The 18,156-nt window shown below is 40.0% G+C and overlaps 1 protein-coding gene across 2 annotated transcripts in view; it reads left to right on the top strand.

Annotated features, from left to right (window-relative positions):
- Nucleotides 1–18,156, top strand: part of ZC4H2 (zinc finger C4H2-type containing) — a 35,566-nt gene that overhangs the window by 12,818 nt on the left and 4,592 nt on the right. For both annotated transcript variants that reach the window (XM_057538197.1, XM_057538196.1), the window contains exons 2-3: nt 15,689–15,860; nt 17,452–17,624. In XM_057538197.1, the coding sequence (XP_057394180.1) occupies nt 15,689–15,860; nt 17,452–17,624 (345 nt within the window). The remainder of the gene's footprint in view (nt 1–15,688; nt 15,861–17,451; nt 17,625–18,156) is intronic.

The raw sequence follows: 18,156 nt of genomic DNA, 5'->3' as shown, positions 1-18,156 counted from the left end.
AAGTCTTACTCATCAGTATTCTTTTTTATATGGATTGTGATTTTTATATAACATAAGGAAAGACCTTGCCTAAGCCAAAGTCACAAAGATTTTCTTCCAGAAATTTTAGGTTTTACATGTAGGCCTATAATCCATTTTCACTTAATTTCTGTGTATGATGCAAAGTATAGGTTGACGCCTTTTTCTTGTTTGTTTGTTTTTGCATGTAGATATCCAGTTGTTTCAGGACCTTTTGGTGAAAAAGGCATTCTTTCTCCACAGCATTGCCTTTGTATCACTGTAAAAAATCAGCTTTCCATATATTTGTGGGTTTATTTTGGGACTCTCTGTTCTGCTCCATAGGTCTATTTGTGTATCTTTATGCCTATACGTCACTGTTTTGATTACTGCAGCTTTAAAATAATTCTTGAAAACAGGCAATGTAAGTTCTCCAACTTTGCTATTCTTCTTGAGAGTTGTTTTGGCTGCTCTAGGCCCTTTGCATTTCTATATGAATTTTAGGTTTCACTTATCAATTTCTACAAAAATGCCTGCTGAGATTTTGATAGGATTTCCAAGATACCACACTGCATTTAGACAGCTTTCTTTTGAATAGTGTTAGCATGGTGTATCTTCTCATTTTTACTTGTTCCCTTATATTTAAAGTGGGATTCTTATAGGCAGTCCACAGTTTGGTTTGTTTGTTTGTTTGCTTGTTTTTTTTCCAATCTGGCAATCTGCTTTTTAACTGAGGATGTTTAGACCATTTATATTTAATGTGCTTGTTGATATGGTTAGGTTGAGATCTACCACCTTGTTGTTTTCCATTTATCTCATCTGTTTTTTTGTTCCCTTTCCCCTCCCTTTATGCCTTCTTTTGATTAAGTATATTTTATGGTCCCATTTGATCTGTTTTTCTGACTTATTAGCTATTATTCTGTTTTTTTATTATTTTAGTAGTTGCTTTAGAGTCTATGATATACATCTTTACTTGTCACAGTTTATCTTCAAGTGATCTCATACTACTGCAGATATAGTATAAGAAACTTACAGCACTGTATTTTTATTTCTCCCTTTCTGCCCTCTGTGCTACTACATTGATGCACTTCTTGGTTTAAACTGTTGGTTATCTTTTTAATGAATTTAAATAACAAGAAAAAGTCATTATATTTTTCCGTGTTCAATGCTCTGTATTCCTCTGCTATTATTTTCCTTCTGCTTGAAGAGCATACTTTAACTTTATCATAGAGCAGGTTTGCTGGTGATATAGCACCCCAACTTTTCTATGTCTCGGAAAGTCTTTATTTCACCTTTGTTTTTAAAAGTTATTTTCAATGTGTAAAGAATTCTATGTTGGCAGAGGTTTTTTCTTTTTTTCTTTTTCCCAGTACTTTAAAAATAATATGCCACTGTTATCTTGATTCTATCCTACTTCGTTCCTCTTGGGCAGCATGCCTTTTTTCCTTGGGCTGCTGTTAAGATTTTCTCTTTATCATTAGTTTTGAGCAATTTCATTGTGATATGACTTGGTGTAGTTTTCTTCCTGCATCCCATGCTTGAGATTTGTTGAACATTTTGGATCGGTGCATGTATACTTTTCATCAAATCTGAAACATTTTCAGTTATTAATTTTTCAAATATTTTTCTTTTCTCCCTCCTTCCTCATCTCCAGTTACGTGTACTTTTAGCCACTTGAAGTTGTCCCACAGTTTGCTGATGCTGTTTATTTTTTTGACCATTTTTCTCTGTATATTTCATTTGGGAAATTTCTATTGGTATGTCTTTATGTTCATTAATCTTTTCTCCTTTATTTTCTAAATTGACTAATGTAGTTTTCACCTCAGACATTGTAGTTTTCATCTCTAGATATTTTATTTGAGTATTTTTCATCTCTCCTACAACTGTACTTAACGTGGCCAGTATTTCCACAAGCTTTCTGAACATATGAAATGCATTTATAATAACTATTTGTATCCTTGGCTACTAATTCTATCAACTGTGTCATTTCTAGATCAGTTTTGATTTTTATTCTCAACATTGTGGATTGCATTTTTCCTGCTTCAAATTGCACACCTGGCAAGGTATGGTTGGATGCCAGACATTTTCAAATTTACCTTGTTGACTGCAGATTTTTGCATTCCTATAAATATTCTTGAGCTTTCTTATGGCATGTCATTAAGACACTTGGAATCTGTTTTATCCTTCTGGGCCTTGCTTTTCAGCTTAGCTAAGTGGGACCATAGCAGCATTTAGTGTAGAGCTCATTTTCCTCATTAGTGATGCAGAACTTGTCTTTGTACTCTCATGCTATACAAATTGTGAATACTTTCTACCTTGATTGTTTGGAACAGTCACTATTCTCAGCCCTTTGTGGGCTCTGATCACTGTTTAATCCTTTGAGGTGGTTCTTTCCTTGGCTTCAGGTAGTTAGTTTCCTTACACACATGTGCTGATCAATATTTCAGTGAGTACTTGAGGGGGAGCCTCTGAAAATTGTAAGCATTCTCTCTCTACACAGGTCTCCCCTCTCCAAAACTCTTTCCTGTGAACTCCAGGTTCCTTGGCTTCTCCAGACTCATAGCTCCATTTCCTCAATTGAGGGAGATGGCCAGGCTCTGTCTGAGTTCCCCGTCCCTGCCTTGCAGTCTAGAATATTTCTCTAGGCAGTAGGATGGGGCAATCTTCAGGCTCATCTAAGCTTTTCCATCTCTCAGAGATCACTGACCTTACTTGCCTGAAGTCCAATGATTAGAGCACCGTTTTTTTCATATGTTTTGTCTTGGCGTTTTTGTTTGTTTTGCTTTTAGTTATTTTGCACAGGTGGGTAAATCTGGTCCCCGTTACTCTATTTTGACTAGAGTGGAAGTGAAGGTTATTCCCCAAATTTGGTTTTAAAGGACCAGATTTCACCATTTAATACACACATATTTTATATTTTAAAAATCTAAAGTCAGGAGGTGTCTTAAATACAATTCTACCTTACAACTGCCATTGGCCAAGAGGGAATTGTGTTATTGTTCATGCATGATCACATGCGAACTTGGCCATGGCTGTTCATATTATCATCCCTTCAATTGAATTATGTGCATGATTATCACTGTATGTGTTGACTTTAATTGCCACTTAAAGTATCTTCAAAAATATTTCATCATGGTTTTCCCTTGAAATAAAAAGGTTATTGTGTATGAGAAATGACTCAGACTAGAAAAGTCTGATTAAAATAGTGTCTTAAATCAGTCTACCAGAGCTCTTTCAACAACTATTAAATGGACATTTAAATTAAAAGAAAACATTGTGTCATAATATAACAGGTAGCATTTTTCTCTTAGTAGTCCATAAGATAATGTGTACCCTATGTCCAATGGCATTTTAGATTCAAATAAATACAGTAGCCAGTTAACTGGGATGTTTATTGGTAAAGCTAATCCAACTTGGTTCCAAATTAACAGTGGTTAAAATAAGACAGAAGTTCACTTCTCTCTCACATTATCAGTCTGGGAACAAGCGGCCTGTGGTTTGTGTGGTTATTCCGTGTTGGGGACTCAGGCTCTTTTTATATTGTTGCTTCACCATGTGCAGGGTGTAGCCTTCATCTACAGGGTTGAAGATGGCTTGATGTTGTGTATACATGTTAGGCAGTGGGAAGAGGGCAAAGGAGAAGTGAATGGCACACTCCTTCCCTTTAGGGTCACAGCCTAGACGTTGCACACATCACATGTGTTTTCATCCCACTGGCCAGAACATTGTCACGTGGCCACAAACAGCTGCAAAGGAGAGAGGGAAATACAGCCCTTAGTCCAGGTGTCACATGCCCAGATGAAAATCAGGGGTTCTATTATTATGGAGGGGGAGGAGAATGAATTTGGGGGAGGGGGACAAGGAGCATCTGATCTGTGTTCTGTGTGACCCTAGGGTTTTCAAATTGTTGGAGCTGCCTATAGAAGGAATGGTTTGTCTAGAGAAATAGTGAGAGCTCTGTGACTAAGTTGTTCAAGGAAGGCCTAATTGAACACTTGGAAGTGATATTATAGAAAGCACTTAAGCAGTGGTTGGCAAAGGGATGATAGATGCCTTCGAAGGTCCCTCCCAGCCTGGAGAGTCACATGTGCTCAGGTCCTACCCACATTGGTCTGTGAGTACCACTTGCTGTATGTGAATCACTTGGCTGCTGTCTGTGCCAAGGGTTTGGCTTCACTGAAAATGCCCAAATACATACAGAGACCTTCAGATAAAATTCTATTTAACCCCCAGAGATCAGGGATGGGTCATGGGGGTGGGCAGAGCAGCAATAACTAGGCAAAGCTCTTAATCAGATCTTGATGGTGGTAAGATAGAGCTGCTAGGTGAGTCAGGCAGAGGTTGTTTAAGAGAGAAATGAGACCAGCTCAGGGTGCATTCTGTTACAGGTCTCCAGTTGGGGCATCCCCTAAGCTTCCCCATTGCTCCTCCTTTCTGAGTACAAGCACAGAGAACAGGTGCCCTCATGCACTACTGGTGGGAGTGTGAACTGGTGTAGCCATCCTGCACAGCAAATTGGCACTTCTTACTTGAAATAAGAATACACGTTACCTGTGCGCCACATTTCCCACTCCTGGGATATAGCCACCTAAATTTACTCAGACAGACACAAGAATATTCATCAAAGTATTGTTTGTGGAGGGGGTAGATAGAAGCAAAGTGAGAGTTTATCCTTGGAAGTGTGGACAGGTAAAATGTGGTGGATGACCACACTTAGAAGCAAGGAATCCTGGATCTTAACATCAGAGTGCCATATGAAAACTATATGTTATCATTAGTCTATACCGTGTGTGTGCGTGTGTGTGTGTGTGTGTGTGCACGCACGCGTGCGCTCAGGCATGCGTGCCCAGGCACGCGCATGTTAGTCAGCTTAGTCTGCCACAAAGCAATAACACATTCTGGGTGGCTTAAATAACAGACATTTATTTTCTCACAGTTCTGGAGGCTGGAGATTCATGATATAGATACCAGAAATTTTGATTTCTGGTAAGGGCTCTCTTCCTGTCCTGTAGATGGCTGCTTCCTCCCTGTGTCCTCATTTGGCCATTCCTCTGGTCTTGTGTGGAGACAGAAAGAGCTCATGCGTCCCTTTCTCTACTTATAAGGACGTCAATACAACCAGATTAAGGCTCTACTGTGATGACCTCATTTAACCTTACACCTCCCTAAAATTCTCTCTCCAAATATTTTGGAGATTAACCTTATACCACCCTAAAAGTTCCCTCAAAGTACTTGGAAGTACTTTGGGGGTTAGGGCTTGAACATATGTATATTAGGGGACTCAATGCATTCCATAACATTCCTCCCTATGCCTCCCACCAAATGCATGTCTTTCTCACATGCAAAATTCATTCATCCCTTCCCAACAGCCCCAAATGTCTTAATGCACTCCAGAACCTATGCCCAGTCAAAAGTCTCATCTAAATATCACCTAATTTAGGTTTGGATGAGACTTGAGGTATGATTCATCCAAAGGGCAAAATTCCTCTCCAGCTGTGAAACCAGACACATGATCTGCTTCCCAAGTATAATAGTAGGACAAGCATAGGATAGACATTCCCTTTTGAAAAGGGAGAAATCAGAAAGAAGAGAGGGATGATAGAGCCCAAGAAAGTGCACAACGTAGCAAGGCAAGTTTCATTAGATTTTTCAGGCTGGAGGGTAATCTTTGGCTGGATGCTTTGGGCAGTATCACCCCCTCCCTCACAGCCCTTTGCTGTTGCCTTTCTCCTGAGGCACTAGTCAGAGGCAGCCTGGCCCACTGAAACTGAGGAGGCAACAGCCTTGCCCCCAGAACCGGTTAGGTCTAGACCCAATGGTGGGAATGGCAGCCCTGATGATCCCTTAATCACCTTTGGTGTCATTCTTTCCTTTACTTGAAGGATGAAGCATGTTTGCAGCTAAGTAACTCTATTGTCCTGCCTTGTAGATTCCAAAAACTTTCCTTTATTTCATCCTCTCTCTGCTCCCCTTGGTCCATGCTGACAGTGACTGTGCTTGTATAATCCCATCTCTGTTCCTGACTTCTGCTGAGATACCTAATTAAAATCATGAGTAATCTCCTCAAGGAGTGGTTTTCTAGCCACATCCTTGGTGTTCTCTCCGGAAGATGCTTTATATTTTTTGCAATATGGATAGAACGAGAATTTTTCCAATCTTCAAGTTCTGGTTCATCTTGCTTAATAATTCTTTTGATTTCTCTCTCTCCTCTTGCATTTTACTATAAGCAGCTGAGCTTCACATTCAACACTTTGCTTAAAAATCTCCTCCGCTAAATATCTAATTTTGTTGCTCACAGGCTCTACCTTCCACAGAACACTAGAACAAAATTCAGCCAAATTCTTTGCCACTTTATAATAAGGATCACCTTTTCTCCAGTTTCTAATGACATGTTCCTCTTTTTTTCTTTGAGACCTCACTGGAAGCATCGTTAATGTCCATGTTTCTACCAACAGTCACTTCAATGCAATATAGGCTTTTTCTAGCATGCGCCTGAAAACTCTCCCAGCCTCTACTCCTCATCTAGTTCCAAATCCACTTCCACATTTTTAGGTTTTTATTAAAGTAGTACCCCACTTCATGGTACCAAAATCTGTGTTAATCTGCTCAGTCTTCCACAACAAAATACCACAGACTGGGTGGCTTAAACAACAGACATTTATTTTCTCACAGTTCTGGAGGCTAGAAGTCCATGGTCAAAGTGCAAGAAAATTTACTTTCTTGTGAGGGCTCTCTTCGTGGCTTGTAGTCAGCTGCCTTCTTGCTATGTCTTCACATGGCCTTTCCTCTGTACCTGTAGAGACAGAGAGAAGGCAACCTCTGGTGTGTCTTCTTCTTCTTCAAAGGGCAGCAGTCTAACTGGATTAGGGTCCCACATTTATGACCTCATTTAACCTTAATTACCTCTCTAAAGGCCCCCCTCTAAACACACTCACATTGGGGATTAGGGCTTCAACATATGAATTTTGGAGGGACATGATTCAGTCCATAACTCTCTCTCTCTCTCTCTCTCTCTCTCTCTCTCTCTCATTCTCTTTCCCTCTCCCTCTCCTTCTTCCTCTCCTTTTCTCTCCTTAATATACATCAATAATTTACCGTTTAGAAGAACACATGCAACACAATAAATAGGCATTAAGTAGTTTTGAATGGTTGCCTGTGTGGGGCGTAAATGGTGTAGGAAATGGGGATAAAAGGGAAGGAAGGCATAAGGAAGGAAGGAGGAGGAATTACACAACAGAGAGGCCTTGTCTACAGAGAAAAAAGAGGGTGAAACTAAAAAAATATTTGAAATAATGGCTGAAGACTCCCCAGATTTGTCAAGAGATATACACCAACTGATTCAAAGAGGATAGACTCATAGAAATCCACACCAAGACACATCATGGTTAATGTCTGAAAACTAGAATGCCTTAAACTAGTCAAAGAGAAATTACACCTTACCTATAGGTGAAAATAGTTTGAATGACAGTGAATTTCTCATCAGAAAATATAGAAGCCAGAAGGAAGTGGCACAAGATTTTTCAAGTCCTGAAAGAAGAGAACTATCAACTGCAAATACTACATGTAGCAAAAATATCCATCAAGAATGAGGAATAAATTAAGACATTCTCAGATGATGAAAACTAAGAGAATCTGTCACCAGCAGATCTACCCTAAAATAATAATAGCTAAAGGAATCTTTCCTAAAAGAAGACAACATGGAATATCAGGAAGGAAGAAAAACCAAGAGAAAGAGTAAAAATATAATTAAAATACAGTACATTTTCCTTCTCCTGTTTAGTTTTCTAAATCATTTCTGATGGTGGAAGCAGTAATATGGTTCTCTACAAACATAACTCTTATGTAGGAGAAATATTTCAGATAGTTATATTATAAATGGTGGAGGGTAAAGGGGGCATAAAGGGAGGTAATGTTTCTACTCTTCACTCACCCTAATAAAAAGATGACAGAGAAGACTATGATAAATTATGAAATATAATACCTAGAGCAACCACTGAAAAAACTATAGAAAAAGATACACTTAAAAACAGTATAGGTAAAATGTAATTCCAAAAAACATTCAATTAAAGATAGGAAGGCAGCAAAAAGGAAACAACAGAGAATCAAATAAGAGAGAGATCAAATAGTAAACAAAAATTAAATGATACACTTAAGTCCTAACTTATCAATAAGTACACTGGATATAAATGGCCTAAATACTGCAATCCAAATACTGATCAGCCAAGATGATTAAAAAATATGACCTGTCTATGTGCTGTCTACAAGAATCTCACTTCAAATATAAAGATATAGGTATGTTGAAAGAATGAAAGAAGATATACCATGGAAACATTAATCCAAGGAAAGCAGGAATGGATATATTAATATCAGATAAAGTAGACTTCAGAGCAAAGAAAATTACTAGGTACAGAGAGGTACATTAGATAATGACAAAAGTCTCAGTCTGCCAAGAAGACCTGGCAGTCCTAAATGGGTATACACCAACAACAGAACTGTAAAATATGAGAGGCAAATCTGACAGAACCAAAGGAAGAAATAGACAAAGCCACAATTATAGCTGGGGTCTTTAACATACGTCTATCATTTGATAGAACTAGACAGAAAATCAGCAAGGGTATAGAGCTCCACAACACCATCAATGACAGGATCTAATTAACATTTATAGAACATTCCACCCAACAACAGGATACACATACTTCTCAAGTGTCCATGGAACATATACCAATATAGATAGACCATATTCTGGGATACAAAAAAAAAAAAACATTCTTAACAAATTTAAAAGACAGGAAATACAGTGTGTTCTCTGCCATTAATAAAGTCAAACTAGAAATCAAGAAGTCAGAAAAAAATACCAGGAAAAAGGATAATAATAATAAAAAAATTCTAAAATAACGCATGTTTCAAAGATGAAGTCTCAAGGGAAATAAAAATACATTGAACTGAGTGAAAATGAAAATGAAACATATCAAAATGAAAATTGAACATATCAAAATGGGATGACGCAAAAGCAGTGGTGAGAGGGAAATTTGTAGCACCAATGCCTACTTTAGAACAGAGGAAATGCCTCTAATTAATAATCTAAGCTCCTACCTCAAGAAACTAGAAAAGAAGAGCAAAATAAAACCGAGGCAAGCAGAAAACAGGAAATAATACAGATAAGAGCAGATACTGATGATTAAAAGCAGAAAGAAAAGTAGAGAAATCAATGAAACAGAAAGCTGAATATTTGAAAAAATATATAAAATTGAAAAACCTCTAGCAACACTAACAAAGAAAAAAGAGAGAAGACACAAATTACAGACATCAGGAATGAAACAGAAAATGTCACTACCAACCCCACAGACTTCAAAAGAATAGCAAAGGAATAGTATGAACAATTCTACTCATTACAAGTTACATGAAATGGGCCAATTCTCAAAAAACACTACCACAACTCACCCGATATAAAATAGATAATTTGAATAACCCTGAAACTATTTAGAAAATTAAATTTGTAAAGTAGCAACCCCCAAAACCAGAACCTCCATGCCCATTTGGTTTCACTGGAGAATTTTACCAAATGGTTAAAGAGAATTAACCCCATTTCTTAACAGTCTCTCCAAAAAGCAGAAGTGGAAAGAACACATCTCCATTTATTTTATGAAGCCCTTAATACCCTGAAACAATTTCAGGCAAAGACAATGCAAGAAAATTATAAATTAATATCCTTCATGATTATAGATGTAAAAATCGTTATCAAAGTATTAGCAAATAGAATTCAGCAATATATTAAAAAAAAAAAATTGACACCATGACCAAGAGGGGTTTATTCCAGAGATGCAAGGTTAGTTTGTTATTCAAAAATCAATTAATGTTATTTATCATATCAAAAGGCTAAAGAAGAGAAATCTCATGATTATGTCAATTAATACAGATAAAGCACTTGACAAAAGTCAGCACATATTTATGATAACATCTCTTTAAAAAACTAGGAATGGGGGTGGGGGGACTTTCTCAACTTGATAAAGTACATCTACAAATACCCTTCAGCTAGCTAACAATACACTTACTTGTCAAAGAATGAATGCTGTCCTACGTAGATCACAAACAAGGCAAGGATGTCCACTCTCAGCACTGCTAGTCCATATAGCACTAGAGGTTTTAGGCAGGACAATTAGGCAAGAAAGTAAATAAAAGGCGTACAAGATGGAAAGGAAGAAATAAAATTGTTTTTGTTTGCAGATAACATGATTTGTCTATGTAGGAAATCCTGATAAGTCAAAAACAAAACAAAAAACCAGAAAACTCCTACATCTAACACGTGGGTCAGCAAGATTGCAGAATGTAAGATCAGCATTAAAAAAAAATAGCAATATGCATGTGGAAACTACAATTACAAAACATGAAACCACTTACAAGCACTCAGAAACATGAAATACCTAAGTGTAACAAAGATTTAACAAAAGATGTATAGGACTTTTATGCTGAAAACTACAAAATGCTAATAAAACAAATCAAAGGCGATCTAAATAGAGAGAGACACTGTATCCAGGGTTTGGAAGATGAGTCAATATAGTAAAGATGCCAATCCTCCCAAATTGATGTACAAATTTAATAAAATTCCCATCAAAATGCCAAAAAGATTTTTGGTAGATATAGACAAAATTATTCTAAAATTTATATGGCAAGGCAAAAGAACTAGAATGACCAAAAGAATTTTGAGATATAAAAATAAATGGGAGAAATCGCTCTTCCTGATTTCAAAACTTATTATATAGCTACAGTGATTAAGATTGCGTGATACTGACAAAGGGACAGACACATAGGTAATTGGAACAAAATTGAGAATCCAGAAATTGACCCACACAAGTATGGCCAACTGATTTTTGACAGAGGTGCAAAAGTAATCCAACAAAGGAAGGACAGTCTTTATAGCAAACGGTACTGAAGCAATTGCATATCCATAAGCAAAAAAAAAAAAAAAAAAAAGTATCCCAACCTAAACCTCGAACTTTGTACCAAAGTTAACTCAGAGTGGATTGTAGACATAAATGTAACTATAAAACTTTCTGAAGATAACATAGGAGAAAATTTGCAGACCCTAGAGCTTAGTGAAGACATGACACCAGAGCATTATCCATAAAATATATATATAGATTGGACTTCATCAAAAAAAAGTTTTAAATGTTCTGCTAAGGACCTGGTTAAGAGGATGAAAAGACAAGCTAATAAATGGGAGAAAATATTTGCAAACCTCATATCTGACAAAGCACTCATATCTAGGACACATAAAGAATTCTCAAAACTCAACCCTGAGAAAACACACAGTCCAATGGGCCAAAGACATGCACAGACATTTTTTGGAAAAGGACACACAGATGGCAAATAAGTACATGAGAAGATGTTCAGTATCACTAGCCACTAGGGAAGTGCAAATTAAGATCACTTTGAGGTATCTCCATATACCTTTTAAAACAGTTCAAGCAAAATGGCTGGCCACATAGAGGAACTAGATCACTCATACATTGTTGGCAGGCATGTGAAATGGTACAGCCGCTCTGGAAAACAGTTTGGCAGTTTCTCAAAAAACTAAGCATGCAATTACCATACAAACCAGCAATTGCAGTCTTGGTCATTTATCCTAGAGAAATGAAAACTTAAGGTCACACTAAAACTCGTAGTTGGATATTCATAGCAGCTTTATTCATAACCGCCAAAAACTGGAATCAGCCCAGATGTCCTTCAGTGGACATTGTTTAGAATTGTCAGTGCATGGTGATAATAAAGAGCAGACCAACTTTAGTTGGTTCTATTAATTTTTTTTATTTCTCTGCACACAATGCACCTCTTTATTTTCCGCACCTGAGGTGGACTGCTCTCACTGCCCGGCCCTTGGTAAGCCACTGCTGAGAGGTAACAGTGGTACCATCAAAGGCTGCAGTGACACCGCTGTCCCTCCACTAAAGCATGGGCCGGGCTCCCCGCCAGCCCCCGAGAAACTGACTTTAGAAATAGCAGTAAATAGAGGCTATTTCTGAACTCCATCTTCATAACTCTGCTTCCCTCTCATAACGAGGAGTCTTAGCCCTTCTGCCCCTTAGTCAGGGTCCCTAGCCCTTGCCATTTCTTGCCACAGTGGACAATAGAAAAAGGCTCCAAAACACTTTGGATTGTGGCTACCCTGGCCCTCATACCCAAAGGATAAAGCTGCCATTTTGCTGGTGACAGCCCTCCTCCCGAAGGAGAGGAAATACCACGGTGCTTTTGAGGAAGCCTTTGTGCCTTTGATTTTCCAGTTCCAGGCAGCACTTTAACTGTGACCCCACCAGGTGAAAACCTTTGGTTTATTTTGATTTAATCTGGGATTGCAGTGTCCCCTGCCTGACAACATGGGGTTGTCTAATAAGCAGAATTGGACATGGATGGAGGAGGGAGGATTAGATAAAAGGCACTCATCCAAGCAGGGAAAGATGTACTATGTTGATTTCTATGAAGTGTCAGTGAGAGAGCTCTCTCACCCCTGATTTCATTTAGTAGTAGTCGCTAGCATCTTAACTGAATTGATTACAAATTAGGAAGGCTTGGGCCAGCCCTATAAAATGCCATTATTCATACTGACATTACGAGGTGACTTACATTAATGATTATTATTATAGTCTTAATAAATGGTAATATACCTTGCTACTCATGCTAGTACATGTGCACACATGCATGTGCACACACACACACACACACATTATACACACATCCTACCCATTGTAGGCTCTTTATACCAAAGTTTAAACCACTGTGGTAAAGGAGATAACCATAGCAGAAGAGTTGGGCAGTGTGGGGAGGGACAGGTACTATCATTTGTTGACTGCTCACCACGTGCCACATACTCTGCTTGGGGACTTTACATGTCTTAGCTCATTTAGCCCTCAGCAAAGAACCTGTAAGGTAAGTGCTATTATTATTCCTGTGTTACTGATGAGGAGACCAGGGCTGAGAAAAGTGAAAAGAGATAATCAGATTATGTCACTCTCCTGCTGCTTAAAGTTCTACAATGATTCCCCCTTCTCCTGAAGATAAAAGTACTCGCTCCTCATCTCAATCTCCAGGCTGTGTTCTGGCAACTTCCCTAGTTTCATCTCAGACAGCCCCCACCACACCACACACACACACACACGCACACGCACACACACACACCTCTTGCAGTAGATGTTCCAGCCACACTGACCTTTTTTCAGTTCCTCTAATGTGCCATATTCTTTTCTGTTCTAGGGCCATTGCAAATAGTATTCTCTCTGCCTGGACTGCTCTCCTCTATGTCTACCTGCTACCCGCCATCTACCTCCGACCCATTCTCCAGGTCTTAGCTTAGATGTCACATTCTCAGTTTCTCAGGGGAGCTTCCTGTGACAGCCCCCTTGACTACAGTGTCCCTCAGACTATGTTAGAACCCTTTGGTGTGTCTTTCCATTGCATTCTGCATTTCATCCATATTACTTATCACTTAGTTTTACATGTGTTCAGGGTCTATTTTCCTCATTAGATGAAGATCCCTGTCCACAGGCTGTCCTGTTCTCTGCTCTATCTCTAGCACCTAGTACAGTGGCCGGCACATGATAGATGTTCCATAAGTATTTGTTGAATGAATGTATCTTTAAGCCTTCTATAATTGGTGCATAATCGGTGCTCAATGAATATAATTAAACTATAAATATAGTTGTTATTCTTATTGTCCAAGGACAAATAGCTAGTCAGGGGCAGAACCAGGAATTATACCCACGTCTGAATCTAAAGCCCATGTTCCTTTCAAATTATGGCTCTGCCTGCAGAAATGGGTTCTAGGCCTAGCACTGCCACAAACTGGCTGTATGAATCAGGGTGAGACACTATATCACTCTGAATCTCAGTTTTCCCATCTGTAAATTGGGGTAGGGATAGGTGAAGTTTAGACTGCTCTGTATGCAATCTAGAGGAAGAGAATAGAAGTCTAGATGGAAGGGGGCTCTAAGTAGTGGATTAACTGACCAGTACAAATCACTATCATCCCTCTGCAAGGCAGTTGAACAGGTATACCGAGAACCCTCAATATGTTTATGCCCCTTAGCCTGGGTAACCCCAGTCAGGCAGTGTGGAGTAGTGGGTGGTGTTAGAGAGCCCTGGGTTCAAATCCCAGCATCTCATTTACTGCAACTTACCATCCTGAACTCCCAATTTCCTTCTTTACAGATGGGATAATAACACCCATCCTTTTAACCTTTTCTAAGGTAAAAGCAATATAATAACTTGAAAAGAAATTTTTGAATATTGAAAGAAAAATTTCTCCTGTCATCCTACCCACCTAACATAATTCTTTCTGTGGTTCTGTGCCATTGAGGGCCACCTCTTGAGGCAGGAGCCACAGGCAATGCTGAAGAAAGGAGAGAGAATGAACACAGAAGCAGGCTGAGGTCAGAGGCCAGAGGCCAGGGTGTGGAGCAAGAGTAACCATGGGATGGGCTGGGGCAGAGGAGAAAGCCAGCTACTGAGGCAGAATAAAGGAGATGCCTAATCTGAGTAACGGATGATGGCTAGACAGAACCTGAGAACCAGAGAGTAGAGAGTGAGTGGGAGGGCAACAGTGTGCCCTAGAGGGGCTTCCTTCCAAAGTTTTGTGGCTCTTTCACTTAGGCAGGCTTCAGTGGTCTCAAAGATCCTTGAAACTGTACTCTTGCCAATTCCTTTTGTTTAGTCACATGCATGTGTATTTTGAAATTGCAATCCTAGTGTATATACCTTTTCATGGAGTATCTTCAACATTTTCCATGTCACAAGTCTTCATAATGATTCCTTTTAGTGGCTGCCAAATATTCCAATTTTGCCCATAGACCAGAAAGCATATCCCTGTGTATTAACTTTTTGCTTCCCTGACTTATTTCTTTAGAATAAATTGCTAGGTGTGGGATTACTGAGCCAGAGGGTATGCAATTGGGATTTAACAACCAGAAATAGGTTTTATTTTTTTCTAGGAAAAGAAATGAGCTGCAGTTCTTCCCGTCTCCTACCTCTTCTGGAACTGATGAGGGGACCCTATAGAGCTGTGCGGTCCAATATGAGAGCCATTATCCCCATGTGGCTGTTTAAACTTAATTTTAATCAATTGATTAAAATTAAATAAAATTCAAAATTCAGTTCCTCGGTTGCACTAGCCATATTTTGAATGCTCAGTAGCTTCATGTGCCTAGTGGCTACTGTATTACAAAGCATAGATACAGAAAATTTCCATCATTGTAGAAAATTTATTGGATAGTGCTGCTCTAGAGTTTCTCAAGAGGTCATGGTTGGCATCTTGGGTGGGAGTTATTTGTGATGTGGGACTTTCCTGTGCATTGAGAGGCTGTTTAGCATTTCTGGCCCATATCCACTAAATGCCAGTAGTGCTGTCCCTTGAATCAATCTAACAGCTAAAACCTGCCCCACGTTTGCAAATGCTCCATCAAGGAACAAAATCATCCCCATTCGAGACCCACTGAGCTTTTATCTTAGAAGAAAGAATCTCCTGTCTTTGTGGGGATGGCTTCAGGCTGCCTCTGCCTGAAGAGAGGGAAGCTTAGAAAGATGGCTTAACAAGATAGCCCTGGCTCAGGGCCTAACTCTGTACTCCATTTCTCTAACTCTGTACTCCATTTCCCTTTTCCTGCCTTCTCCTGCTGGTCTGTTTCCTCATTTTGGGGAATGGCAGGAACAAGACCCTGCAGATGGAAAAGATCAAGACCCGTTTGAAGGCTGAGTTTGAGGCCCTTGAATCAGAGGAGAGGCACCTGAAGGAATACAAGCAGGAGATGGACCTCCTGCTACAGGAGAAGATGGCCCATGTGGAGGAACTCCGACTGATCCACGCGGATATCAATGTGGTATGTGGATGGCTGCCTGAAGCCTATTTCTGGGCCCTTTGAGGAGGAATAGGCAGTAGTGAGTGCTGTGGACTCTCCTTGAGATGTGGCTGTGGCCAACTTGGGGGAGTAGGCATCAGGCTATGGTGAAATGGAAGAATCCAGGAGTTCTGAGACCCAGCCCTGGCTCTGTCACTGATCGACTGTATATCACTGGACAAGTTCCTTCTTCTCTCGGGGCCTCATTTTCCTTCTCTGTACCATGAGAGGGATTCAGTCACCTCTGAGGTCTCATTCAGCACTGATGTGCTCTCATTCTGGGAGTCTAGGAGTTGAGAGCTAGCCTTGGGGAAAAGCAGAGCAGGCAGATGCCTTGGGGATCTAACTTAAATTTAGGGCTCCAAAGCTTCCAACTAAGCCAAACAAACCATCTCTGCCAGCCTACCAAACTGGGGCTCCCTCATTACAGTCTCTCTTTTGGAGACCCTTGGAATGTGGGGAATGAACTGCCTGCTATGGTGATAAGTCCCCCACTTTTTAGAATTATTAAAGCAGAGTCTGAATGGTCACCTGTCTGGGCTACAGTATTGGTGATTCTTTCACCAGGAGGGAGGTTGGAGGTGCTGACCTGTAAGGCCCTTTCCAACCCTTAGAGCCTATGATAATGAGATTTTTTTTTTTTTTAATCACGTTTGAAGGAGCTAAGTTTCTATTCTTGGGAAACTCATTTCTGTGGCAATATATACTTCCTGATATTGCCAGGCCTAGGGTCTTAAAGGAAATATGAATGCAATTTGGACAGTAGTTACCTGGGATTTTCTGTGTCACAAGATCACAGGATATCAGGGTCTCATGAGGAGTTGGCAGTTCTGCTGCCAGCTAACTAAGGATAGAGAAATAAACAAGGTATTAGTCACAGAGGGGCTGAAAATCTGGGCCAGTGGATCTCCAACTTGAACATGCCTCATGAGTCACCTAGAGGGCCTGTTAAAACACAGGTTGTTGGACTTCACCCCAGAATTTCTGATTGCTTATATCTGGGGTGGTACCTGAGAATTTACATTTCTAATGAGTTCCCAGTTGATGCTGACGCTGCTGATCTGGTAACTGCATTTTGGGAACCACTGATCTAGGAGAAAAGCCACTGGCCTGGGAGGCAGAAGCCCTGAGTCTTTATGTAGACTTTGCTCCTAGGAAGCATTTCTCTGAGGAAGTTACTTCTTCTCTCTGAGTCTCAATTCTCTGATCTGTAAAATGGTGGTGGGGTGCACTACATGAGCTCTAAGGGCCATTCCAGCTCTAAGATGCTATATTTGAATAATAACTACCACTAATTGAGCCTTTACTCTGTGTTAGCCCCTGTACTGAGCGCTTATATGAATTCAATCGTTGAATCTTCACCAAGATTATATGAGGTAGGTATGATTGTTATCACCATTATACAGATGAAAAAACTGAGGCTTGACAAGAGTCACATAGAATACATAGTGGATTGAGGACTTGATCATAGATTGGTTTGGCTCTGGAGCCTGTGCTATTATCCACTCAGCTGTACAGCCTCGCTGAGAATCTTGGAGTCTTTTCTCTGTGCTTACCTCACTCTGTGTTCCAGATGGAAAACACCATCAAACAGTCTGAGAATGACCTAAACAAGCTGCTAGAGTCTACCCGGCGGCTACATGATGAGTATAAGCCGCTGAAGGAACATGTGGATGCCCTGCGCATGACTCTGGGCCTGCAGAGGCTCCCTGACTTATGTGAAGAGGAGGAGAAGCTCTCCTTGGAGTAAGCTGCCTGCCTCCTGTCCCTGCAACATACACCACACACACACACACACACACACACACACACATATATATATACACACACATAAAGCCTGGTCTGAAAGTCAGGGTACCCAGTCCTAGCCCCAGGCCTGTCAGTGGCTGACTCATTGCATGACCTTGGGTAAGTCTCTGTGTTGGGCTGTTAGATGATTAGACTAGAATTACTAGATGGCTTTTAAAGTTCTTTGTGCAATTTTGACAATACAAGACTATGTCTATGACTCGTTGTGTGTGTATGCATCTGTGACTCTTAAGAGGTCACTTCCCAAGTCAAGGTCTAGAAGGGGTGTCCAGAAACCTTGAAAACACAGAAGGGTGAGCTTTCATGGCCTCCAGGGGCTAGCCTGGAACTTTATCTCAAGACCCAGAGTTAGGAACTAGGCTTACTTTACAGAGACACAGAGCTCAGTTCAGTAGAAGGAATAGAAGGGAACATACTTCCTTAAGGTAGAGCAGGCTGCCTGTGGAAGTGGTGAGCTTCTTATTCCTAG

This window comes from Balaenoptera acutorostrata, chromosome X (assembly GCF_949987535.1).
Source record: "Balaenoptera acutorostrata chromosome X, mBalAcu1.1, whole genome shotgun sequence".
Lineage (NCBI taxonomy): Eukaryota > Metazoa > Chordata > Mammalia > Artiodactyla > Balaenopteridae > Balaenoptera > Balaenoptera acutorostrata.
Note: the sequence above shows the minus strand (reverse complement) of the source record. Positions and strands in the feature narration are given on the sequence as shown.